This window comes from Lutra lutra, chromosome 4 (assembly GCF_902655055.1).
Source record: "Lutra lutra chromosome 4, mLutLut1.2, whole genome shotgun sequence".
NCBI lineage: Eukaryota > Metazoa > Chordata > Mammalia > Carnivora > Mustelidae > Lutra > Lutra lutra.
In genome coordinates, this window is record NC_062281.1 from 77,285,931 (window position 1) to 77,313,119 (window position 27,189).

The following is a 27,189-nucleotide window of genomic DNA, read 5'->3' on the forward strand; positions in this document are numbered from 1 at the left end:
AGGGAGAAGCAGGCTCCCCACAGAACAAGGAGCCCGATGTGGGACTCGATCCCAGGATGCTGGGATCATGACCTGAGCCGAAGGCAGCTGCTTAACCAACTGAGCCACCCAGGCGTCCCAACCTCTTCTCTTATTGAGTGTGGGACTCCCTGAGCTTAAAACCAGGTTCTTCCCAACTACTGGCTGGTGGCCTTGACAAGTTACCTAACTTCTTTTTCCACTTCCCCCCTCCTTTCTGCCCCCTGCCTTTTGTAACAATCATGATTTTTCTAAACTTTGTTTTTAAAAAATATTTAGAATTATAGGGAAGTTACAAAAATATTTTTTTCCTGCATATTTTCACCCAACTTCCCTTAATGTTAACATCTTATGTAACCATTTCTACAGTTACTGACTTAATAATGGTATAATACCATTAAGTAAACTACAGGTCTTACTTAAATGTTACCAGTTTTCTCATCAGTTTCCTTGTACCGGAGTTCCATGCTGCATTTAGTTGCCATGTCTCCTCCAATTTGTGATGGTTATTTAGTTAGGTGTTTTGTTTTGTTTTGCTTTGTTGTATGCAACTTTCATGACTTTCACAGTTTTGAAGAGGACTGCTCAATTATTTTGTAGATTCTCAATTTAGATCTGATATTTTCTGTAATGAGACTGAAGTTACGTGTATTTACACATACTTGACAAGAATACCACAAAAATGATGATGTGTCCATCTCAGTGCATTGTATCAGAGGTTCATAATGTTGCTATGTCTTATTACTGGTGTAATGACTTTGATTTTTGTGGCTAAGGAGTTGTTTCCAGGTTTCTCCACCATGAAGTTGCTATTTTTTACTTTGTAATTGAAAAATATCTTGGGGGAACCACTTAAAACTATGTAAGTAATCTTTCTCAACCAAGATACTTAATGATTTTGAACCTCATTTTCCTCTTTTAGAAAATGGGGTGTTTAAGGAGTCAGTGAAATTTCATGTAAAGTAGTATTTAGCATAATTTCTATAACATACTTAATGTTTGATAAGTGTTAGCTATCTTAATTGTAGAGCATCTTTTTAAAAAAAGATTTGTTTATTTATTTTAGAGAGCGAGAGTACATGCAAGCATGGGGAGGGGCAATGGGAGAGAGAAAGGGAAAGAATCTCAAGCAAACTTCCTGCTGAGTATGGAGCCCAATGCTGGGCTCCAGCTCATGACGCTGAGATCATGAGCTGAGCTGAAATCAAGATTTGAAAACTTAACTGGCTGAGCCACCCGGGACCCCAAAGAACATCTTCCTCCTAATAATTTGGAAGGCACCAAAATATATTGTCTGTATCTTGATCATTAAGTTCAACTTAACATACCTACTATATTCAGAGTCCCTACTGTTTTCAATATATTTTTAGACCATCAAATTTTTTATAGTTACTCCTAGTAAGAAATGCATTTTGCTGCCAGTACACACACACACACAAACATACACACACACACACACAATGTCATGCAAAGTATATGTACTTTCTATGATGATCTGTTTTATTTTCTATTGTACTTTCTTTTTAAGAAGAAAAATGCTCACAACTCACTAAAGTGATTTCATAACTCACTAATAGGTTGCAGCCAGCATTTGCAAATCACAGATGTAGCTTAGCTTGGACATATCTGTAGTACAGGTTTATAATATAGGGTGAAAAGCACAGACTTTGGAGTGAGACAAATGTGGGTTCCCACCTTGGCTCCACCACTGTGTGACCTACGCCCAGGGTCCACACTAGTCAAAATATGCTCCCCCTTCCCTGGATAGTCGTTGGATGGACAATGATAATTAGTTGCCGTTGTGATTACTTTCTCTAAGGTTGTATTATTCATAAGCTTCCCTAAGGATTAGTATACTGTAGGCAGGAGATGATAGGACTGCACTTTAAAATTAACATTGGGAAGAAGGAGTGATAGATTTAAGAGGTTTTGGAGGTAAAATGTATAGGACTTGGTGACCAGGTAAATATGGAGTCTTGAGGGAGGAAGAGCTAAAGTGCTTTAAAGTTATTACCTTTTTTTTTTCCCCCAAAGATTTGCTTGGGATTTATTTGGGAGAAGAGAGGTAGAGAGCAGTGGATAGGAACAGAGGGAGAGAAACCCAAGCAGATTCCATGGTGAGTATGGAGCCTAGCTCCGGGCTCCATCCTGTGACCCTGAAATCATGACCCAAGCCGAAATCAAGAGTCAGACGCTCAACCAACTAGGCCACCCAGGTGCCCCTATAGTTTCTACTTCTGTTAGACAGGGAGACACTGGACAGGATGCATTCCATTTAGAGGCAGTCATGTGACTAGAAGCACAAAGATGGGGAAGTATTTTTAGGGAGACACCTTTTGTCCATATAATTTATGAAAGAATTTGACTAATAATAATTGATGGGCAGTTGGGCTCTAAAAGCCTCGAAAATGTTGGACTGGAGTATAATTTAGTGGTGCTTTCTGAGCAGTGAGTAGTAAGGTATATCACATCTTTGCTTTAAGAGCAACACAGTTTAATGTATGGACTTCATGTTTATTTACCACAGTAGTAAACCATAGTTTCTGTCAATAATTGAAATGACAATGTTTCTAGTCTCAACCAATGATTTGATGTTATATAAGTACAATTATTTAATTTTTTAAAAATATTCTGGAAGGCAAGAAGAAACCTCAGGAATATTCTGTGTAATATTCTGTGTAGTACTCCTCAAAGGAGTATTTTTTATTTCTCAAAAAAATTATCAGATGAGACAATTGATTCTTTTGGTAACTTGAGACCTCAGTGATTGTTCTATAGAGCTAAAAGTAAATCCACTTACTTGAATTTGAACTAGGTAATTGGAAAGAAATGTTAAAAGTATACATAATCTCAAAATCTCATTAAATTCAATTTTTAAAAACATTCTTTAAGTTCATTTGAGATATTACCAATACTTTATTCTTTCCATACTAGAATCATAGTTACCACACTTACCTTCATCTATTTGGTGAAGACATTATAAACTACTTCAAAAATGAATTTCCTGGGGTGCCTGGGTGGCTCAGTGGGTTAAAGCCTCTGCCTTCGGCTCAGGTCATGCTTCCTCCTCTTTCTCTCTGCCTGCCTCTCTGCCTACTTGTGATCTCTGTCTGTCAAATAAATAAATAAAATCTTAAAAAAAAAAAAGAATTTCCTGCTGTAAAATTTACACTACAGTCTTTGATACTCAAATTTGTTTCTTAGCAAATCAAATGGGAATAAATTTAAGGAAAGAAACATAGTTGCAGATTCTCATATTCTGGACTTCCCTTTTATCTTTTACACATGAATGGTGGGCTTCTTGGGCCGGCTGTTCCAGGTGCGGCAGTCTGACTTCAGGAGCTTCCTTTCCTTTTCTGCTCTAGTCACTTGAGATTTCCTTTCTTCTTAGCTTCTTTTTACTTTGACCCTAATTCTGCGCTTGGCCTCTAAATGCGTGTCTTTCCCCCCATGTCTTGGGTTTTTGTTTTGTTTTGTTTTGTTTTTTTGAGAAAGATTTCTACATTTTTATTTAGCTGAATGGAGTATAAACCGAGGTTGGTGTTTCTTTTATGACATGGAAAAATAGTAATAGCAAAAACAATTTCTGTATTACCTTTTTTTAAAACTTATTTATTTATTTGTTAGAGAGAGAGAGAGCGCACAAGAAGGCAGAGTGGCAGGCAGAGGCAGACAGAAGCAGGCTCCCAGTTGAGCAAGGATCCCGATGTGGGACTTGATCCTAGGACCCTGGGATCATGACCTGAGCCAAAGGCAGCCATGGCAGCGGCTTAACAAACTGAGCCACCCAGGCATCCCGATTTCTGTATTACTTTATAATTTTCTTCCTTTTTAAAAATTGAGATGCAATTAACATCATATTTCAGGTGTACAACATAGTGGTTTTATATTTGTATAAATGTGAAATGATCACCACAATAAGTAGTTAAAATACATCATGTGTTTTTTTTCCATTTTAATTGGTTCTTTGGTGTAAATACATTATCATACACAGTGGCAAAATTCATTTTCTTGTGATGACAACTTTTAAGATTTATTCTCTGAGCAACTTTCAAATGTAGTCATTGTAGTCATCATGCTGTACATTATATCCCCACGACTTACTTACTTTATTACTAAAGTTTACATTTTTTTTTTTAAGATTTTGTTTATTTTTTGACAGAGATCACAAGTAGGCAGAGAGGCAGTCAGAGAGAGAGGAAGGGAAGCAGGCTCCCCACTGAGTAGAGAGCCCGATGTGGGGCTCGATCCCAGGACCCTGGGATCATGACCTGAGCCTAAGGCAGAGGCTTTAACCCACTGAGCCATCCAGGCACCCCAAAGTTTATATCTTTTGATCCCATTTTGCCCACCCCCATCTCCTGCCTCTGGAGACCTCCAGTCTGTTCTCTATATCTGTGAGCTCTTTTGTTTGTTTGTTTTGTTTTGTTTTTTAAGTCCACATATAAGTGAGATCATATGGTATTTATCTTTCACTTTCTGACTTACTTTACTTAGCATAATGCCCTCAAGGTCCATCCAGGTCACAGATAGTGTAAGATGCTGTTCTTTTTTTTTTTATATGTGGATAGTATTCCATTGTGTCTAGATATGCTCTATTTTCTTTATCCATTCATCCATTCATGGACACTTAGGTTGTTTTTATATCTTGGCTATTGGAAATAATGGTTTATCTTTTTTTTTTTTTAAGATTTTATTTATTTATTTGACAGACAGAGATCACAAGTAGTCAAAGAGGCAGGCAGAGAGAGAGAGGAGGAAGCAGGCTCCCTGTGGAGCAGAGAGCCCGATGTGGGGCTTGATCCCAGCACGCTGGGATCATGACCTGAGCTGAAGGCAGAGGCTTTAACCCACTGAGCCACCCAGGCGCCCCGGAAATAATGGTTTAAAGTGAACATGGGGATGCAGATCTCTTTTTTAATTAGTGTTTTTGTTTTCTTTGGATAAGTATTCAGAAGTGGAATTGCTGGATGGTGTGATAGTTCTATTTTTAACTTTCTGAGGATCCTGCATACTGTTTTCCATAGTTGTTGCACTAATTTACATTTGCACCAACTGTGCAGGATTCCCTTTTTGCCGTATCCTTGCCAACACTTGTTATTTCTTGACTTTGTGATAATAACTATTGTAACAGATATGAGGTAGGTGATAGATCATTGTGGTTTTGATTTGCATTTCCCTGATGGTTAGTGATGTTGAGCATCTTTCACATACTGGTTGGCCGTCTGTATATCTTTGCAAAAATGTCTATTTAGATTCTCTGTCCATTTTTTTAGATGGATTTTTTTTTTGTGGTTTTTTGAGTTGTAGGAGTTCTTTGTGTTTTGCATATTAACTGTTTATCAGATGTATCATTTGCAAATATCCTCTCCCTTTCAGTAGATGTATCATTTGCAAATATCCTCTCCCTTCCAACCTACTGAAAATGAAACCTTTTCATTTCATTGATGGTTTCCTTTGCTGTGCAGAACCTTTTAGTTTGATACAGTCCTATTTGTGTATTTTTGTTTTTGTTGCCTTTGATTTTGGAATCAGATTTAAAAAGTCATTGCCAACTCTGATGTCAGGAAGTTTACTGCCTATGTCTTCTAGGAGTTCTGTGGTTTCAGGTCTTAACATTCAAATCTTTAATCCGTTTTGAGTTAATTTTTGTGTATGAGGAAGATAGTAGTCTAGTTTTATTCTTTTGAATGTGACCATTTCTCCATTGTGACCCCAATGTGACCACTGAAGAGACTGTTCTTTCCCCATTGCATATTCTTGCCTCTTTTGTCAAAAATTAATTGACCATGTGTGTGTGGATTTATTTCTGGGCTCTCTATTCTGTTCTGTTGATTTGTGTGTCTGTTTTTATTTCAATACCATACTGTTTTGATAACTATAGGTTTGTAATACAGTTCGAGATCAGGGAAATGTTGCCTGCAGCTTTGCTCTTTCTCATGATTACTTTGACTCTTTGGGATCTTTCATGGTTTCATTCAAATGTTTAGGTTTGCTTGTTCCATTTCTGTGAAAAATGCCATTGGGGGCGCCTGGGTGGCTCAGTGGGTTAAGCCGCTGCCTTTGGCTCAGGTCATGATCTCAGGGTCCTGGGATTGAGTCCCACATCGGGCTCTCTGCTCAGCAAGAAGCCTGCTTCCCCCTCTCTCTCTCTCTCTGCCTTCCTCTCCGTCTACTTGTGATCTCTCTCTGTCAAATAAATAAATAAAATCTTTAAAAAAAAAAAAAAGAAAAATGCCATTGAAATTTTGATAAGGATTGTATTGAATCTGTAGATTGCTTTGGCTGTTATGGACATTTTAACAATATTAGTTCTTCCAATCCATGAGCATGGAATATCATTCCATTTATTTGTATCTAGTTCAGTTTCTTTCATTAATATCTTATTATTTTCAGTATAGGTCTTTTACCTCCTTGGTTAAATTTATTCTAGATATTTTATTCTTTTGCATGTAATCTTAAATGAGATTGTTTTCTTAATCTCTCTTTTCGATAGTTTGTTATTAGTGTACAGGAACACAACAGATTTCTGTACATTTATTTTGTGTCCTGCAACTTTACTGAATTTGTTTATTCTAAGAGTTTTTTGATGGAGTCTCTAGGGTTTTCTCTATAGAATATCATGTCATCTCTAAATACTGACAGTTTTATTCCTTCCTCTCCAATTTGGATGCCTTTTATTTCTTTCTCTTGCCCAACTGCTCTGGCTAGGACTTTAAGTATTATGTTGAATAAAAGTGGTGAGAGTGTGCATCCTTGTCTTCTTTCTGATCTTAGAGGAAAAACTTTCAATATTCCACCATTCAGTATGATGTTAGCTATGAGTTTCTCATATATGGCCTTTATTATGTTGACGTATGTTGTCTCTATACTCACTTTGTTGAGAGTTTTATCATAAATGGATGTTGAACTCTGTCAAATGCTTTTTCTGCATCTATTGAGATGATCATATAATTTTTACTTTTCATTTTGTTTATGTGGTATATTGCATTAATTGATTTGCAAATGATGAACCATTTTTACATTCTTATAAGTTCCATTTGATCATGGTATATGATTTTTTTAATGCATTGCTGAGTTTGGTTTGCTAATACTTTGTTGAGGATTTTTACATCTATGTTCATCAAGGATATTAGCCTGTAATTTTCTTTTCTTGTAATGTCCTTGTCTGGTTTTGGTATCAGGGTAATGTAAAATGAGTTTGGAAGAGTTCTCTCCTCTTCTGTTATTTGGAAGAGTTTGAGAATTGGTATTAATTCCTATTTGAATGTTTGGTATAATTCACTGCTGAAGCCATCTCGTCCTGGAGTTTTGTTTGTTGGGAGGTTTTTGATTACCAATTCAATCTCCTTACTAGTAATTGGTCTATTCAGATTTTCTGTTTCTTCATGATTCAGTCTTAGAGGTTTGAATTTATCCATTTCTTGTAGGTTGTCCAGTTTCTTGGCATATATTTTTCATAGTAGTTTCTTATTCTTTGTGCTTCTGTGGTATCAGTTGTAAAGTCCCCTCTTTGAGTTAATTTTTCAAGTACTCTCTTCTTCTTGTGAATCTAGCTAAAGGTTTGTCAGTTTCCTTATCTTTTCAAAGAGTCATCTCTGCTTTCGTTTTTTTTTTTTTTTTTTAAGATTTTATTTATTGTTTGAAAGGGAGATAGAAAGTGAGAGAGAGTAAGCATGATCAGGGGAAGGGGCAGAAGGAAAAGCATACTCCCCGCTGAACAGGAATCCCGATGTGGGGCTCAATCCCAGAACTCTGGAATATGACTTGAGTCAAAGGCAAAGGCTTAGTCAACTGAACCACCACTTAGTCAACTGAAACCACTTGGTTTCATTGATATTTTGTGTTGACTTTTTAGCCTTTATTTCACTCATTTCCTCTCTAATCTTTGTTATTTCCTTCCTTCTACTATTTGTTCTTTTTATAGTTTCTCGAGGTGTAGTTAGGTTGTTTATTTGAAATTTTTCTTGAGATAGGCATTTATCACTGTGAACTTCCCTTTTAAAACTTTTGCTGTTGTCCCACAAGTTTATTTCAGTATAATTCCATTTCCAGTATATTTCCATTTTCATTTGTCTCAAGGTACTGTGGTATTCTCTTTTGATTTCTTCATTGACTCATTGGTGGTTCAGTTTGCTTTTTTCTTTTTGCTGGGACCTGCTGAGGCAGAGGTCTGTATGGCACCTGGCAGCAGTAAGGTGGGAAGGAAAAACAGATCTTATGACTAGAACCATGGTCACATTTCATCTCCTCCTCAGAGTATAAGTTCAAACTCTAGTGATAAAATATGCAGGGTATTTTCCTCTGAAGCATTGGTGGAGTTTACGTAAATCTTTTATATTCCCCACAAACAGCAATAGCACAGGATTGCCATAAAAAATGTGTTGGTATAGCAGTGTAAAGGGCAGTAGGCAGGTTAATCTCATTAGCTGGCGGAAGAGGAAAAAAAAAGTATGGACAGGAAGCCAACATAAACTGGTTCATATTAGAAGGAAGCCTCCAAAGATCATCCCCATCTCCACCAGTCTTTCATCCTGTCATTTGCTTCCCTTGGTGAAACTTGTTCCCCTTACAGTGACTCGCAACAGGGTTAACAATGTGGCAGGGAGGAGAGGTAAAGGGTGGCACTAGTCTTTAAGTTCACTTGTAGTACAGGAGAGATGTTTTCTTGACCTCTAATTCAAATTTGTCATCACAGTTTTTTCCCTGCATGTAGTAGTTAGATTTTATAAAATCATTTTTGTTTTTGATGAATAAAATGGGGGGAATTTCTAAAGTATAATTTATATGTTTGGGAGTGAAACAAAAGTTTGCAACATTCGTATATAACACTTTTACATAACACTTTAAATGGTGTTTTATTTGTATATAACACTTTTTTTTTCAAAGATTTTATTTATTTATTTGACAGACAGAGATCACAAGTAGGCAGAGAGGCAGGCAGATAGAGAGAGAGGTGGAAGCAGGCTCCCCGCAGAGCAGAGAGCCCGATGTGGGGCTCGATCCCAGGACACTGGGACCATGACCTGAGCCGAAGGCAGAGGCTTTAACCCACTGAGCCACCCAGGTGCCCCTGTATATAACACTTTTAAATGATGTTTTGTATATAACATTTGTATATAACAGTGCCAGAGGGTTTTTCTCTATCTTCCTCCTCTCTCCTTAACCCAGTATGCCTGTACCACAGACGGGGGCCTTTCTTTGCCTTTGCTTGTAACTCCATGTGAGGCTTGTGGTGGGATGGGGATGACAGGGGCAACTCTTCAATTTTCTTGGTTTAGCCTGAATTGTACACAGACCCTGTATGCCTGAGGCTCAGGTGTGAGGCTTTCTCAATGTCCCTTTGCTTCTTCCCCCTGGGAGGCAAACTCTGCCTTGTATAGCTGGGAGTCTGGGGTTGGCACAAAGTTTCTTGCTCTTCCTCTGAGTAGTAGCAGATCTCTGCTTGATGTCATTTCAGAAACCGGACCTACTCTCTAGCTCCCAGAGGCAGATGTTTTGACTTCTACCCTTCTACCCAGAAGTGGACTTCTGCCTGAGAGTGGGATAGTAGGGTGAGGCAAGGGTGAGAGGAGGGGTAATGAGTTCTGTCCTTTCCAGCATCAGTTGCTTTTTACAGATGCTGTTTTCTTAGAAGGGATGGAAGAGTTTCCTGCACCTCTCCCAGTGTCAGGTTTTGCTTTTCCAAGAGAAGCTTCTGAGAAGCAAGTAAGATTTTGTTCTCTATACCATTTGCAAGGGCTCTTTTGGGTCTCTTCCCTGCCATGTCCCCGCTTTTTCTTGTAAGCACCCACTGAGTCCTATGGAGGAATGTTGGTGAGTGTGGACTCTTGTTTGTATCTGGGATTCCCAGGGATTCTACACTCAGTGGTCACCTCACTTGATCTTTGAATTCGTTAACATTTCAGTTATTTTCTTTTTGCCTATTTTTAGGGTACCTATGTCTTCCTCCCATCCTCGGTTTGTTTCTCATTAGAGGGGCTTATCACCCATTGGAGCTGTTGGTTCATCGTTTGAGAGAGCTACCTCAGCTTTCTGACATACTGCTTTTTCTTACTTTTAGGGTAGGAGTGAGGTTCTCTTATGGTTTGAGTTTATTCTAGTTTTCTCCTTTTCTGTTTTTGTAGCTACCTTCTCCAGTAGTGAGGAACCAGGCTCACATTCTTAATGTGTAGACTCATTTGACCAACCCCCCATATGTAACGAACCTCTTATCACTGTCACCATCCCCTGCCACTTGCAGATACCATCTTACCCCATGCAGGCTGATACCCCATACTAGGCCACTAAAGTGTCTGGATGCTATCTTCTAATCCTGTGCTTAATTCCACCGTTGGATCCCTTCCCTTTCCCACTTAGGCTCCAGCACCCTGGTCTAGACTCTCCTGTGGGGGTGCACTCAGAACTGTGCTTGGGCTTTGACTCCCCGCTCTGGGCTGCGTCATGTGGATGCCCTCCTCACCCTGACTGGGCTCCAGCATGTACTCCAGGCCATCCCTCCACCCCAGACTTCACTCTGGCCCACCTAATGGCTGTAGGACTGATTCGTGCAAGAAGGGAAGGAGAAAGAGGAAGGCTTATGCACTTCTATAAGAAAAGACTGAGTTTCTGAGTTAATAAACATCCTTTAGTGTAAATAAACTAATAAATATATTTTAAGCATTGTATTTTGTCTTTCCAACAGGTTATGAAGTTCATGGGATGGAAAAAATACCAGAAGAAGGACCAGCACTTATCATTTTTTATCATGGAGCTATTCCTATAGATTTTTACTACTTCATGGCTAAAATTTTTATCCACAAAGGCAGAACTTGCCGTGTAGTAGCTGATCACTTTGTCTTTAAAATCCCAGGTAAACTTTGACTGTAGATAGTGATATAAAATGTTTAATTAACATGATCAAATTATATTAAATTTTGTATCCTTGAGCTCTCTAGTACCATTTGGAAAAGATTTTTGCCTTTTTAGGGTAACACATTTAGCTCTAATATCTAATAATGCTCTTTAGGTAATGTATCTAAATATAAAAACATTATGGTCAAAAATGTTATCTAATTTTTTTTCTTTATTAATAGGTATTTAGTCATTATTTTTCTAAGTTAAATGCTAAACTTCCAATTAAAAAAATAAATTGTAACTTTTGCCATGTAATTAATTTATATTTTGGTATAGAGGGTAGTTGATTTTTCATATGATGAATTTCTCAATGAGATACTGATTTTTGGAGTTTAACTTCAGAGTAATTAAAGTTTGATTACTGTCTGTATTATAGCAAATCAAAATTATTTAAAAAAATCAACCAGGATATATTTTGTCTTCATATAATAATATTGCTTCAGAAATCCTATCCTAGGGCGCCTGGGTGGCTCAGTGGGTTAAGCTGCTGCCTTCGGCTCAGGTCATGATCTCAGGGTCCTGGGATCGAGTACCGCATCGGGCTCTCTGCTCAGCAAGAAGCCTGCTTCCCTCTCTCTCTCTCTGCCTGCCTCTCTGTCTACTTGTGATCTCTCTCTGTCAAATAAATAAATAAAATCTTTAAAAAAAAAAAAAAAGAAATCCTATCCTAAAGAATCTGTATGTCTTTATCATACTTGACTTGCCTGCTAGACTTACAACTCTTAAAATTAAGGAATATATTCTCCTTTCTGTTCATAAATGCTTTATACCTTTTAAAAAGATTAGTTAACCAAATGGTTTCAGACAGTTTTTAAAAAGCCATTCTAAAACTCATTGGTAATAAATCTTATTTTCTTTTGTCACTGAATCACCAGAAATAAGCCAACAAAGCTGATAGCATGTCCTTTAGAATAATAAAAGCCAAAGCCACCCATCAACCAGAGAGACAGATACCAAACAGTGAATTAAATAACAATCTATTCAGTGCCTTTCATAGACATGGTTAATGTTTTGGGTATCCTTGTGTCTGATTAAACTAAATTGGCTAGAAAAGATTTCTCTTTAGAAAGGAATATGATCACTTTATAATAAATTTGCAAACTAGAGAAAAGGAAAACATCATTAATCTTACTACCCTTATATAACCAGTTACATTTTTATTTATTATATATCATTTTTAATTTGTATATTTTTACATGTTATGTGAACTCTTTTGTGTTTTTTGAAAAAATATATAGTATTAGCACTAACATTTTACCTTGCTTTATAAAAAATAGTTTTAATGTATGACTAAAATATTTATTGGCTAGTTTTCTCTTACAGGTTGCTTCCATTTTTTTCTTTTTATACATAATACGATGTGAATATTTTTATTTAGCACTTGGTTTTTAAAGAGATTTCTCCTTTATGATCTTGTAATTTATGAAACCTATTATGAAAATGCATCCAGTTAAGTCAGTGAGCTTTTAATATAATATGTGGTGAATATTATTTGAATCTTAATAATTTTTATAATCTTGCTTCAGATCCTTAAACCTGTGAGAAGTTTGGTTAGTCTGCACAGTTTCACTACTCATATTTCCCATTCTCAAAAGTAATGTATTATACTAACATCAGTCCTCAGAAGTTCCAGTTTAGTATTTGGTTAAAATAGTTAATTACTGATAGGATTATTTCTTTCATCCATAAATAATAGTGCTTTGAAAAACTGTATCATATTAAGACTTGGAATTAGCTGTAACTGAATTAAATACTCACTTCATTAAAAACTCAATGATTTTGCTGTTATTATTGATTTAACAAATTAATTATGGGATTAACATCATCTTACTTTTAATTTCAATAGATGTGTTATGGCTTGCCAATTTTGGTAGGGCTAAGTATAGTCAGATTTACATTCTCTTGAGTGATTCTTTTTCTTATAGGGTTGAAGGAAGATTAGATTTGTGATTGCTGATGGGATATCATTTCTGATTGCTGTAATAAATACTATAGACAGTGTTTGGCTCTGAGATGCAGTGGAAGGAGCTTTGGACTAGACATACCCGGACTGGAATCTCTGCCCTGCCATTTGCTAGGTGTGTGACTTTGAGCAAGATACTTACCCTCTGAACCAACTTGTTTGTCTGTAAAATGGGGATCAGAATCCCTGTTTTCCAAGGATTTTGTGAGTTTTAATTCAGAGTTTGAATATGCACTGTAACCCGAGTAGTAGGTGATCACTGAGGAGATTATCAATAGGAGGTGATCAATAAGGCTTAGCTATTACTTTATCAGCAATATTAATCTTATCCAAACCTTAAGAGTTCTTGTTGACTTAAAAAAAAGAAGTAAGAAAAGGAGTTTACTGATTGAAGTATAGATAATTTATGTAGGTTGTAAAGATTTTTGTCTTGAAGAATTGGACGAGAAGTACTTAAGATATATCTTCATGCTAATGTTTTTTACAGGGTTTAGTTTATTACTTGATGTATTTTGTGCTCTACATGGACCAAGAGAAAAATGTGTTGAAATTCTGAGGAGTGGTCACTTGTTAGCTATTTCACCAGGTGGAGTTCGAGAAGCCCTAATTAGTGATGAAACCTACAACATCATTTGGGGTAATCGTAAAGGCTTCGCTCAGGTTGCAATTGATGCAAAAGTGGTGAGTTATATAAAACTAATTATTAAAGTAAAGCTAGGTTGAATTTAAAATCAATGCTTATGTAGTGGGCCAGAATATATAAGAATTTAGATACTTTAATTGCACTACTTAAAGATCAGTGTACATAACTCTTTGTAAGGTTAATGATAGAGAAATTTTCCTTGTGCTTGGGATGCCATCTTAAAAAAATTAATCTGAAAATTTGGAAAATATCCATCCAAGTTTTATTTTACATTTCAAAATCCAGCTGCTTTTAATTAGATCTGTAAAATTTTTTGTATTCCTTCAGTTACATCTTTTTCAAAAGTATTTTCAGTTCTATGTATTTTAAGCCTTTGGTATGACTGAGTTGGCATATTTCAGTGATGGTTGTTGGTTGGTTTCATTGCAATTCTTTTATGTGACCAATTTGTATAATAATGGGACTTGAATATATAACTCCTGTTATTTTTTCAGCAAACGTGATCAGCTATCTGATAGTGTGAATAAAGATAAGAAATAGGTATTAGTGTAATTTAGATCTTTTAAAAAGATTTTATAAAAAAATTAGTCAATAAGATTAAGTGTTTCTCAGGGATCCACGGTGACTGTTCTACTTGGTAGACTGGAGAATACGAATGCCATTTTGTCCTTTTCTTTGCATTGGAAAGTAATTCTCAACTTTTTGGTCTCCATATTATAATTTATCCTATGAAACATTTATTTATTACTTATGGAATGTTTCTTCTTTGTTTTCTGTTTTCATTTTAGATTGTCTGTTGGAAAAAGAAATGGTAGTGCCTTTGACAGGATGGTGTTCTTTTTCCAGGCCAATTAGTTAGAGACTGTTGCCAATACTTTCATGTCTCAGTTTTTTTGTGTACCCTTTGCTGCTATATAGAGACCATTATGCACCTTTAGCTTACCTGTTCATCTTACAAATATAGGATTAAAAAGGAAGAGTTTATGGATGACTCATTCTAACCCAAGACCAGTATTTGGGAAAAAATGGAAATTTTCTTTTTGGAAAAAAAATGGAAATTTCCTTTTTTTTTTAACTGCAGAGTTAAAATAAAATGTGTCAAACTTTATTCTCTCCTGTACACATGTACATGTAACTACTAAAAGTAATTGCTGTAGTGCTTTAGTAATGTGATCCCAGAATAAGAGTTAATGTACTTGTCCAAGTGTTTAATTATAGACAACATAAAAATTTAAACATCATTGTCCTACAGTAAAGTATAAGCTCCCTAAGGACAAGATCATCTTTTTATATTCTGAGTCCTTAGTACAGTGACTAGCACTTAGTAGGCTATTTGAATTAAATTGAATTGATTTTTTTTAACATAATATTAAACACTACTAGAAAGGGACATTTGGAATTTAACTTACATTAATAGTATTAGTGATACAGAAAATTAATTCATAGCACATTTTATTTCTCAGAGTCTTAAGCACTGATTATAAAAATTTTAGAATATATGAGAAAGTACAAAAGGATATATGCACCATTGTACAAAAATTAAGGGTAATGAAAGTAATGTCTGTTAAAGCCGTGATAAAAGCTAAAACCCTAATCAAAGATAGTTTAATTTTCAGGTTTATATTTGAAAGGATTATTTCTCCTGAAGTTTTAAGGTGAAAATCACAAAAGTAGGTTTGGAATTATATAAATTGATCATGAGATTCTAATTTCTCATCCTTAACCTCACAGATTTAAGGAACATTGCCTAGAAGAAGGCTGGAAAGAAAGAAATTATAGAGAGAAAGGAACTATTATTTTCAATCTTTGATAGAGCTTCTAGATAATTAAGATAATCTAGATAATTTAAGGTTTTTGTATGAAACTTGAGAACATTTTATAAACATCTTTTGTAAGTTTTAAGTCAGAAATCTTTACCATTGTTGATTTACAGGTAGCATTGTACATTTGATAACTATTGTACCACCCCAACCTTTTGTAGTGCTTTTAAAAGGCTTTATGTTGGTACTCCTGTACATTAAGTAGGTGACATATGTAATTATTCCGATGTTACAGATGAGGAAACTCAGGTACAGAGAGATGAAGGGATGGAGGGATCGGGTCATACAGCAAGGCAGAAGCAGAGCAGAACATACAGTTCAGGACCGCAGGCAACCGCGGCTGTTGCCATCCCTGACTGCATTTCACAGTGAGTCTGCTGACCTTGAGATTAGAGGCACCTTCCAGATACATGAGGGAGCATTTTTAACCATATATAGAGATAGTCGTAAATGGTACAAGTGTTCAATCTGGAAAACCCCTTCATGGTCCTCACAGAATTATCATAAACTATCATAAACACAAAATTATAATAAAGTAAAAATTTAAGACTGTTGGAAGAATAACTACATTTAAATTGTAACATGGTAACAAATTAAAGTGAAAAAATCTAGATTTTCAATGCAAGTTCACACAATATTGGTAAAAAAATGTTTAAGGTTTTCTGAAAGTTACAGGCTTTTTAATGTAATTTAAGTCACTTACTTTATGAAATTCCTGAGAATTTTTAGGTAACTTCATATCTAAATAAGTTGGAAAAATATTAGCCCATTTACTCAGCTTGGAAAAACAAGTGATGTAAAAGAAAATAACATTTGTCTTAATAAAATTGTTTATATGTATTATATCAATCTAAAAAATAACCCTTGAGATAGTGTAATTATTATTATTCCCACTTTATATATGAAGAACCTGAAAATAAACGTGGTAAATAACTTGTCCAGTGGTGCTCACTTATTTTTGGGGCAAAGTTTAGACTCTAAGACCATTTTAAACTAATGCCCCAAGAATAGTTTTAACAAGATACACATTCTCTTTCTCTTTCACACATGTACATTCACGTACATAAGGAGACACATGTATGCATGCAAACAATTTAATTCCAGGTTACTTATGCCAATACCTTGTATGCATTAGGTATATAAGAAAAGGAATGAATAATTGTACTACAGTATCAAGTCGTTATAAAGTAATGCTTATAACTTTAAGGCTGTTAGCTTGAATGCAAATATAGAAACTATATGGCCAGACTATAGCCTGGAATACTGAGTCGGCTAGGGTGAGCATTTTCCTTCTTAATAGGTTCTAGATATATCGAGCTTCTGGAGAGTAAGCTATTTAAAGGGTGGTATGTACCCTGAAGAGTTTTCGTAAAGTGCATGCTTCAGTATGAATCTAGGGGTTCATGCTAGTCAGTAGACATAAATCCCGCAGTACTGGTCAGAGAAGACAAAGGATGTATTATGAGCCCTAAGATTTGTGTTTCTTCTTGGGCATTTTATGTTCCCAACTTTAAAGACATTTTATAATTCTTTAAAAAAAGTTAGAATGTCAGCAGTCACTATTTCACAAAACTAGTGTTGGCTTCCTAGATCATAATCTGAATTTTGTACAAAAGAGTCAGTGTACTTTGTTTTATGTTTTAGCTTTGTGAATTAACACCATGAGACTTCTAAATTCTTCTGTCAGAGTGCCTTTCTTTACCTGACTTCTTTTTTCCAAACTGTTTTAAGATTGCTGCCTATTTCCAACACTTTGTATTCAGAGAATACAAACTGCTTCATTATGTGCGATGTCTCTCTGTCCCGTGTCTTCATTCTTTTGTTAATTAATTCATCCATCACACTTTGTTTTAGCACCTAGTCTGTTCCAGGCACTATTCCAGGTGCTGGGGATATAGCTGTAAACAAAACAGTGTGTCCTTCTGGTGAGGGGAGAAATACACTAAATAAATGACCAGTAGTTCTATGTGAGTTAATAAGTTTAATGAAGAAAGCTATACCTGAGTCCCTTTCCTTTAGTCCACCATATTTAATGTTTTCCACAACTGAATAAGGATGGCTTTTTAAATGTCAGCTTATTTAAATATCTCAAACCCTGCTCACCAGGGCAGGTAACTCTGTATTAGGCAAATACTGATGGTAGAATGTAAGTAAAGTGATTCTGTTTTTTAAATTCTAAAATGTCATTTAATTCAGTGTATTTTGTGAGCATTTTAAAGTGTTCTTATTCAATTTTTTATCTACTTCAGTTTCACCATCGTTCTATCTCCTTATATGATCCTTTGTGACTTCATTGTTTTAGGACATTTGATTAAGGTCTCCATTTAAAAAATCATACTTAATCACAGATGTTCATGGAATAATAAAAACTATGAACTTGTGAGCAGAAATCCTTTAATATTAATGATAAAAGGAATTTTTATATATTAATTTTCCTTTTTTTTTTGCAGTGGATCTTATACTTTTCATTGATGTTCAACATTTTTAGATTTAATAATCTCAGGAAAAAATAGTGTTTTGGTGGTTGCATGACAGCATCTTTCCAAAACCTGTCATTTGAATTTATATAAATTTCCCCATAAAGGAAATATCTGCCTTGTAACTTTTTCTCCAGTGAGCATACTATTCAGTGGACCACTAAAATCAAATTAATTTACCACATTAATTTTATTTAATGAAATTAATGATTACTGTAATCTTTATTTTGAATTTCAAGAGTTTATGTGGAAAGGATAGGAAGTTTGTAAGTGAAATATTATATATTGCCACTAGAGGGTAGTGTTTCCAATTTTTGTTTTTACAAATGATCAAGTTAAATTTAGTCTAAATAAATCACACTGGTGATAAAAGTATACCTTTATTTTAAAAATACCTCATTTTCATAATCTTGGACAAGCCCTCAAAAGTTTGCATTATTGACTCAATGGAGATATTGAATGGATCAATATATTTAATTTTTTAATTCAAATTCTCTCTTCAGCCCATTATTCCTATGTTTACACAAAATATTCGAGAAGGATTTAGATCACTTGGAGGAACAAGTAAGTTCTGGTTCATACGGTTTTTCTAATTATAGTGTAATATTCAGAATATAATCTTCGAAATACTTGGGCTTTTGAACCCTATAAGAAATTCTTTTGTATTATTACTTTAGATAATGGATATATTATTTAGATGTTTTATTATTTACAGTCTAAATGATAACTGATTCTAACTAGTGGCAGTTCTTAGATGTTATATTTTTGTTAAGAGTCTTATATACATACTGAAGCTTATTTGTTTTGTGGGCTTCTTAAAATTATAGAGTGAGTTACCTAATTTCCTTAGTTGAGTCATGCTATTGAGGTTTTGAACAAATGTACCCATTACCCAGACTTTCTTCCTAATTCACCGCTGAAGAAGTTACAGCTTTAAAAATGGATGACAATATGATATTGAATTAAGATTAACGACCTAAGGATGTATCATCTGCTTTGGTTCATTTCTGTTACTTCTTGTTTTTTGCTTTTTATAATATTTTGAACCGTGATACATTTATATTGTAAAGTTCTTTTTGTCTAACTTTAATTTATGGATAACAAAATAAGCTTTGAGTGTAGTTACTGGAGTGATAACAATTAGAAGTGCTTTTTTTTTTTTTCAATATCTCTGTTTTCTTTTTATTTTGAAATTTTCAGTTTGTTTTTATACCCTGTGGTTGGGTATAAAAGTATATCCCCATAACTATATTATTCCTATCCACATACAAATCCCCTCTTAAAGAACCTTAAGCTTTTATTGCTTCTTTTATGTGTAATGTTGGTATGTTGTTGATATTCTATTACGTTTTTTAGGTGTTAACATTCCCCCCCCTTTTTTTTTTCCAAATTTAAGCTGGAAAGGCAGATTGATGTGATGTTTAGCTGTTGCTGTAGAACTGTTCTTCTAATTTTCTCTCAGTTATTTCTTCAGAATTTAAGTTGCATAACAAAGTTATTTCCAATTTTGTTTCTTTAATTATAAAGTGGTTTAAAAATTACTTGTGACTGCTTTTTTGACTTTCTTTTTTACTTAATCCCCCAGTTTATTTTACATTATTGCCATTTTTGATTTTGCTAGGTTTCATACTTGGTCATTAGCATTAGTAATTCTTTGCTACTTTTTGCATTTTTCTTGATTTACAATAATTTTTTTTTACCAATTTATTGGCATATTTTAGTTTCATGTTTATGTGAATTTATCTTATGCTTTTTCTTTTCTTTTATTCATAGAAGCCTGTATTTGTGAGTCTCTAGTTTTTAGCTTCTAGCTTTTGGTTGCAATCTTTATCCTCAGTTTTGTAATAATAGTAATTGGTTTGCCTTTTAAAATTCTCATATTTTTAAAAGTTCATTTTTAAAAAAATAAACCTTATTTTGGGGGGCATTTTTAGGTTCACAGAAAAATTGAGTGGCAGTACAAAGAGTACCCATAAAGCTTCTCACCACCTTCTGATTTCTCCTATTATTAACATCTTACATTAATGTGCTACATTTGTTAGAATTGATGAAAAGCTCATCTTTAAAATATATACATATTGTGCTAATTATTGGGAGGTGATACTGTTTGCTACCTTCTTCTAAGTCTCACATTATTAATTATTAATTTTAAAATTTACAGTTGCTCAGAATATTTAACCAATTAAAATAATTTTGTTTACTTTAAAACAGGGCTATTTAGGTGGCTTTATGAAAAATTCCGCTATCCATTTGCTCCAATGTATGGTGGTTTTCCAGTGAAATTACGTACCTATTTAGGTGATCCTATTCCCTATGATCCAAAGATAACAGCAGAAGAATTAGCTGAGAAGGTAAATTATTCTTTTTTTTCCTTAGTCTTTGAACAGATTTTTACTTTCAATTATTGCATTAAAAATGAATTCATTCATTCTACAGATATGTTTCGATCAATGGTGCTTTTTTCCCCAAGGGACATTTGGCAGTGTCTCAAGACGTTAAGTTATTGTCATGACAGGCAGGTCCTGGGAGGTGGTGGGGCCATGGGCTTGTAGTGAGTAGAGGACAGGGATGCTACTTCTTACCATGCACAGGACAGCTCCCCACAACAAAGAACCACTCATTTTAAAATGTCACAAGTGCTAAGAGGTTGGGGCTCTTGGCACTGGTAATTAAAAAGTTTCATAAGTGATGTCCAGAAGAAAGAGTTGATCTCCATGAAAGGAAAGTGTTGTTCTTGTTTGATAGAAATATCCTGGCAGGAAAGTGGAGTAGTTTTTAAAGAGTGTGGGTTATGAAATCAGATTGTTCCTAGCTCCACCACGTTTGTGCTGTGTGACCTCAGGGAGTCCACAGCTTACTCTCTTAGTCTGCAGAACATGGAAAAGAATATTTGTTTATTTTATTTTTTTAGTTTTTAGAGAGAGAGAGAGAGAGAGAGCGTGTGCAATAAACGGTGGGAGGGGCTGTGGGAGGGGCAGAGGGAGAGAGAAAATCCCAAGCGGGCTCCATGCCCAACATGGATGGAGCCTGACACAGGACTCAGTCTCACGACCCTGAATCATGACCACTCACAGCTGTCTCTGAGGATTTACATGAGATTATACATATTCATTGTTTGGAAGAGGGAGGGGTATATAGTAAGTGCTCTGTGAATGCTGGGTGTTAACATTATTAACAAAAGTGAATACCATTACTCTAGGAACTTGCAGTCCAGCAGGGGAACTGAATAACTAAATCAGCGTTTATATGGTGATGCACTAACCACAGTGGTGTGCTTGCAGAAGGTTTCTTACTCCGGGTGTTACTAACATGTTGTCGTGGAAGCCTGTCCTGTGTGCCATACGGGGCTTACCACCCTCTGTGGCCTCTCCTCACTAGATGCCGGTAGCACTCCCATCCTCACCCCTCACTCGTTGTGATAATGAAGAAATGCGTCTAGACCTTTTCATGTAACACCCAGTGGGGCAAGATCCCGCCTGAGAACTGCTGTCTTTGGGTATTATGGAAGCACAAAGGAAAGATACCCAAATTAGATCAAGGGTACCTCCTTGGGAGAGGTGATGGCTGAATTCAGTTTGGAAATACAAGGGATTAGCTGGACAGAGAGTAATGAGGTAGAGGAAACTAAATGTATAAATGGATGGCAATATGACAGCATAAAATCTTTGGGGAATTGCGGGTAGTTTTGTATAGCCAGAAGGGTATATATTATGGGAGATGAAGCTAGAAACACAGGACAGGTCTGGACAATCATGGCCTACAGTTGATTTTGTTTCCTAAAAGCTAGGTCAGGGGCGGGGTGTCGTGGTCTTGAAAATAGGTGAACACTGTGATAGATCTGCATTTTCAAAGATCACTGGAAGCAATATGGAGGCTGAATTTGAGTGAGACAGTAGAAACTCAAAGGGGAAAAAGACCGCTTTGTGAAGGAAAAAATAGGAAAAGCTTTCTGGAATGAGGGCGTTTGTGATGGGTCTTGAAAGAAAGATGTGATTTGGACATGTGGACTTGGGGTTGGAGGAAGAGTATGAATAAAGAAATGGTGATAGGAAAGTTGACCATATACCAGCAGTCTGAGGGGGTTAGAACACCAAGGTTGGGAAAGACTGCCTGATAAATTCTCCAGGAATTTTGCAAAACACATGAACATGTTGAAAGTTCTAAGAATCCCTGCAACAAAGAGGTCTCTTTAACTTTGTTTCAAGGCACATTTTCCTGTTCTCACCTGACCAAAACCCTCTCCTTGTTTTTCGTTGAATAGCATTTAATAACAACTGTGGTAAAATAAACTTGGGGAATCACTAGCTTAGTGGGTGGGTTTGGTTGAGATGAAACTGGAAAAGTAAGTAGGTGCTATATTTTTAGGCCCTTAACTATCACACTAGGGAATTTGTCTACCAGATACATTTCAATTAGGATGGCCTCTGTTTGGGAGTGGCTCATATCAGTTTCATTCAGAGTTATTTGGCAGAAGCAAGCAGATGTATAATCTGTTCCTCTACAGTGGTTTGTGAAGATGACTCTACTAATTGTGATTACTTAGATACATATAAATATAAGTTCGCTTTTTAAGAGCGGAGGTTAGGCTATGAATTCTTGTGTCTCCAGTTCCCAGCACAGCATTTGGTATTTAATTAAATCACAATAAATGTTTGATGAATGAATGAATTACACAGTGATCTTTTTATCTACTTGAAAGGGAGAGCAAGGTGCAAATTTGAGAGATTTTACAGAGAGAAAATACCAGACTTGAAACCTAACTCTATAGCTACCTGCAGGATATGTATATGTAGACTTATATGCATAGTTTTTTTTTTTTTTTAAATATTTTATTTATTTATTTGAGAGAGAGCACAGGTGAGGGAGAAGGAGAAGCGGACTTCCCACTGAGCAGAGAGCCTGGCACAGGGCTCAGGGCTCAATCAATCCCAGGACCCTGAGATCATGACCTGAGCCAAAGGCAGATACTTAACCAACTGAGCCACCCAAGCACCCCTTCATAGGTAAAATTAAAATTAAAAAATATTGCACTGGAGTTTGGGAGAAAGGTCAGAATTGATGAATATTTAGAAGTTATCTGCATGAGATAGTTACTGAAGTCATGAGTTTTACAAAGCAGCTAGAGAGAGAAAGAAGACGACTTAGGACAGATGGGAGGACAAGTAACATGTAAGGGGTGTGCCAAGGAAAACACCCAAAGCTGACAGAAAGGGAAGTGGCAGAGAGGTGGGGAACAAGTAAATTAGTGTGAGTGAAGTCAGCAGGTGAGGATGTTTAAAAAACAGAAGTGATCAGTAATATTCATCCCTGCAAAGACCAAGGAAAAAAAGATCAAGATAAAAAAGACCACTCAGCTTGCAGTTACAACTTCAGAAAGTATAAAACTAGATAAAAGCCATAAATGTCAAATTACTGAATCACCTGGAAAATGGGATTAATGTGTTGTGATTATAACTTTATACCAGCCTTTTGTATTTGTACTGTGATTTTTTTAAGTTTTAAAATTGTGGTTAAAAATATAAAATTTATCACTTAACCATCTTTAAGTATACGTTTTATTAGTGCTAAATCTGTTTATTCATTGTTGTGAATCCAATCTCTAGAACCTTCTTTTCATCTTGCTACATTGAATCTCTGTGTCCACTGAACACCAACTACCCATTCCTTCTCTCTCTCTCTCTCTTTTTTCAATATATATCCATCAAATATCAATATATCAAATATATATATGATATATATATATCAGAAATCAAATATCAAATATATTTTTCATATCTATCCACCAATTTACTCTGGTTTCTTTATGGGCGACACAAGATTCTTTTTCTCCCCCAGCTTTATCGAGATATAATTGACATATAACACTAAAAGTTTAATGTGCAAGGTGAAGATTTGATATTATAAATATCAAATTGTGTATTGTGAAATGATCATCACAGAAAGATTAGACGACACTTCCATCACCCGTAATTACCATTTTGCATATGTGGTGGGAATATTTATGACCTTTTCTGTTAGCAACTTTCTAATATATAATATAGTATTATTAACTGTAAGTCAACCATGCTGCACATTAGAATTTACTCATCTGAGACCTGTAAGTTTGTACCCTTTACCAACATCTCCCTATTCCCCCACACCCTGGCAACCCCCATTCTACTCTGTGTTTCCACAAATTCATTTTTTTTGGATTTCGCATGTGAGCAGAATCATACCAGCTTACCAATTCTTCCTCCTGCAGCCCCTGGAAACCTGCATTCTACTTTCTAGTACTAGGAGTTTGACTGCTATAGAAAAGTGGAATCATAGTGACTGGCTTATTTCACTTAGCATGTCTTTCAGGTTCATCTGTATTATAGCATGTGGCAGGATTTCTTTCTTTTTTTTTAAAGCTGGTAATATTCCATTGTATGTATATGCCTGCCACATTTTGTTTATCCATTCATTCATTGTTGGACATTTGAGTTGCTTCCATTTTCTTGGCTGTGGTGAATAATGCTATAGTGAAAATCGATGCACAAATATGTTTTCAAGATCGTGTTTTGAATTCTTTTGGATATATATCCAGACGTGAGATTGCTGGATGATATGTGGAAAGAAAAAATTCCAGCTTTTCCCTCCTCTAGGGAAAAGCCCAGTTCTTCCGTACTATGTCTTTCTTTTACTTGTGAATCTTCTTTTCTTTTACATACCACGTGACTTCTGACACTTCTGATCACCAAATGTGTGGAGGTTTTTCCCCCACCAAGCAATTCTCTGACACCAGCTGGATGTCCGATAATATAACTCAATTTGGACGCTATCTACCTGGAGATAGTGTAGATCCCACAGGTTAAGGGCTCAGTCCCACAAGGCTATTCCTGCCTCATTCTAGATGCTAATCGCACGTAGTAGGTCCTCAGGTAACTCACAACTTCTGCTGAGTTGGCTACAAATTGGAGGTTCCCATGACCCGTCCCCAGGTTCAGTTAATTTGCTAGCATGGCTCACAGGACTCGGGTACACTTACTTTTATCAGTTTATTAAATGATACAATAGAGGATACAGATGAACAGTCAGATTAAGAGATAATGGAGGAATGAAGAATGGGAGGGCCCCAGGGTCAGGGCCCCCATGAAATTAGGGTGTACCACCCTCCTGGTGTGGATGTATTCACCCACCTGGAAGCTCCCTGAACTCCCTGAACTCTGTACTATTGGAATTTTATGGGGGATGCTGGAATTGAGCTAAAGATTCCATGCTTCTAATCATAGTTTGGTCTTTCTGGTGACCAGCCCTTATCCAGAAACCATCCATGAGTCCAGTAGAGCAAAAGAAATTTTTATCACTGAAGAAATTATACAAGGATTTTAGGAGCACTACATCAGGAACTGGAGTCAGAAACCAAATATTAAAACAATAGAACAAAACATGTTTCTAGTGCCCTTAATCACTGATGAAATTATAAAAGTTTCAGGGCCTCTGTACCAGGATCCAGGGGCAGAGACCAATATGTATTTTCTATTATCTCACACTATGATAATTCTGTTTTTAATTTTTCAAGGAGCCTCATCCATACAGTTTTCTATAGTTGGCCATGCCATTTTACATCCCTACCAGCAGTGCACAAGGGTTCCAATTTCTCTGCATCCTTGCCAACACTTGTTACTGTCTGTTTTGTTGATGATAGTCATCTTATTAATGGGTGTGAAGTAGTAGTATCTCATTGTAGTTTTGATTTGCATTTCTCTAATGATTACTGATGTTGAGCATCATTTCATACGCTTGTTGGCCCTTTGTATATCTTCCTTGGAGAAATGTGTGTTCAAGGTGTTGGCTTACGTTTTTAATCATATTATTTGGAAAATATAATCATTACAATATAATCATAGTATTTGTATACAAATACAAATAATTACATTTGGGTTGAATTGAATTGTAGAAGGTCTTTATTTTGGATATTAATTCCTTATTAGATATATGATCTACAAATATTTTTTTTTCTTCTTCTGTAGGTTCCTTTTCACCCTGCTGCTTGTTTCTTTTGATGTGTAGAACTTTTTGAGTTTGATGTATTCCTGTTTGTCTATTTTTGCTTTGTTGCCTGTGCTTTTGGTGTCGTATTCAAGAAATTATTGCCAAATCCAGTGTCATGAAGCTTTTCGCCTACATTTTTTTCTAGGAGTTTTTATAGTTTTAGGTCTTAGGTTTAGCTCTTTAATCCAATTTGAGATAATTTTTTGTGTGTAATGTAAGATAAGGTTCAACTTCATTCTTTTTTAATGTGGATAATCTCGTTTTCCCACCATCATTTGTTGAAGAGACTGCCTTTTCCTCATTGTATGGTCTTGGCACCCTTGTCAAAGATCATTTGCCATACATGCAAATGTTTATTTCTGGGTTGTCTTTTCTATTCCATTGGTCTATATGTTTGTCTTTATGCTAGTATCATATTGTTTTGATTTCTGTAGCTTTGTTGTATGTTCTGATGTTGGGAAGTATGAGGCCTGCAGCTTTTTTCTTCTTTTTTTTTTTTTTTAAAGATTTTATTTATTTATTTGACAGAGAGAGATCACAAGTAGACAGAGAGGCAGGCAGAGAGAGAGAGAGGGAAGCAGGCTTCTTGCTGAGCAGAGAGCCCGATGTGGGACTCGATCCCAGGACCCTGAGATCATGACCTGAGCCGAAGGCAGCGGCTTAACCCACTGAGCCACCCAGGCGCCCCCTTTTTTCTTCTTTTTAGAGTCCTTTGAAATTGCAAATGAATTTTAGGGTTTTTGTTTTTGTTTTTTTTTTCTAGTTCTGAAAAAAATGCTGTAGGGATTGTCTTGAATCTGTAGATCACCTTGGATAGAATGGACAGCTTAACAATATTAAATCTTTTAATCAATGAACACAGATGTTTATTTATTTGTGTCTTTAATTTCTTTCAGCAGCGTTTTATCATTTTCGGTGTGAAAGTCTTTTTCTTCCTTGGTTACAGTTTTTCCTAAGTATTTTATTTTATTTTTTTGAATGCTATTGCAAATGGGATTGTTTCTTGGTTTTTGTTTTGTTTTCAAACTGTTCATTGTTAGTGTACACCAACACAACTGAGTTTTGTGTGTAGATTTTATATTCAACTTTGCTGAATTCGTTTATTAGTTCTAACTGTTCTTTTATGGAATCTTTAGGGTTTTCTATGTATAAAATCATGTCATCTGTGAACAGAGGTAATTTCACTTTTTCCTTCTATGCATAAGTCTGATTTAATCCTGTAGGGTAGAGCTTATTATTGCTATTTTATATATGAGAAAACTGGATGATTTTAGTCAATTTTGCTAGGGTGTGCTGCCGTTACAAACAACCAATCTCAGAGGCTTAGGACAGTAAAGCTTACTTGTTCATGTTATA

General features: G+C 35.7%; 1 protein-coding gene across 8 annotated transcripts in view; it reads left to right on the forward strand.

Moving 5' to 3' along the window:
- Positions 1–27,189, forward strand: part of TMEM68 (transmembrane protein 68) — a 45,141-nt gene that overhangs the window by 12,664 nt on the left and 5,288 nt on the right. For 5 of the 8 annotated variants that reach the window (XM_047724554.1, XM_047724556.1, XM_047724560.1 and 2 more), the window contains 5 exons: positions 10,703–10,870; positions 13,365–13,558; positions 15,576–15,728; positions 18,321–18,381; positions 20,029–20,168. In XM_047724554.1, the coding sequence (XP_047580510.1) occupies positions 10,703–10,870; positions 13,365–13,558; positions 15,576–15,728; positions 18,321–18,381; positions 20,029–20,168 (716 nt within the window). The remainder of the gene's footprint in view (positions 1–10,702; positions 10,871–13,364; positions 13,559–15,575; positions 15,729–18,320; positions 18,382–20,028; positions 20,169–27,189) is intronic. The other 3 variants (XM_047724559.1, XM_047724558.1, XM_047724561.1) reach the window with 3 other exon arrangements.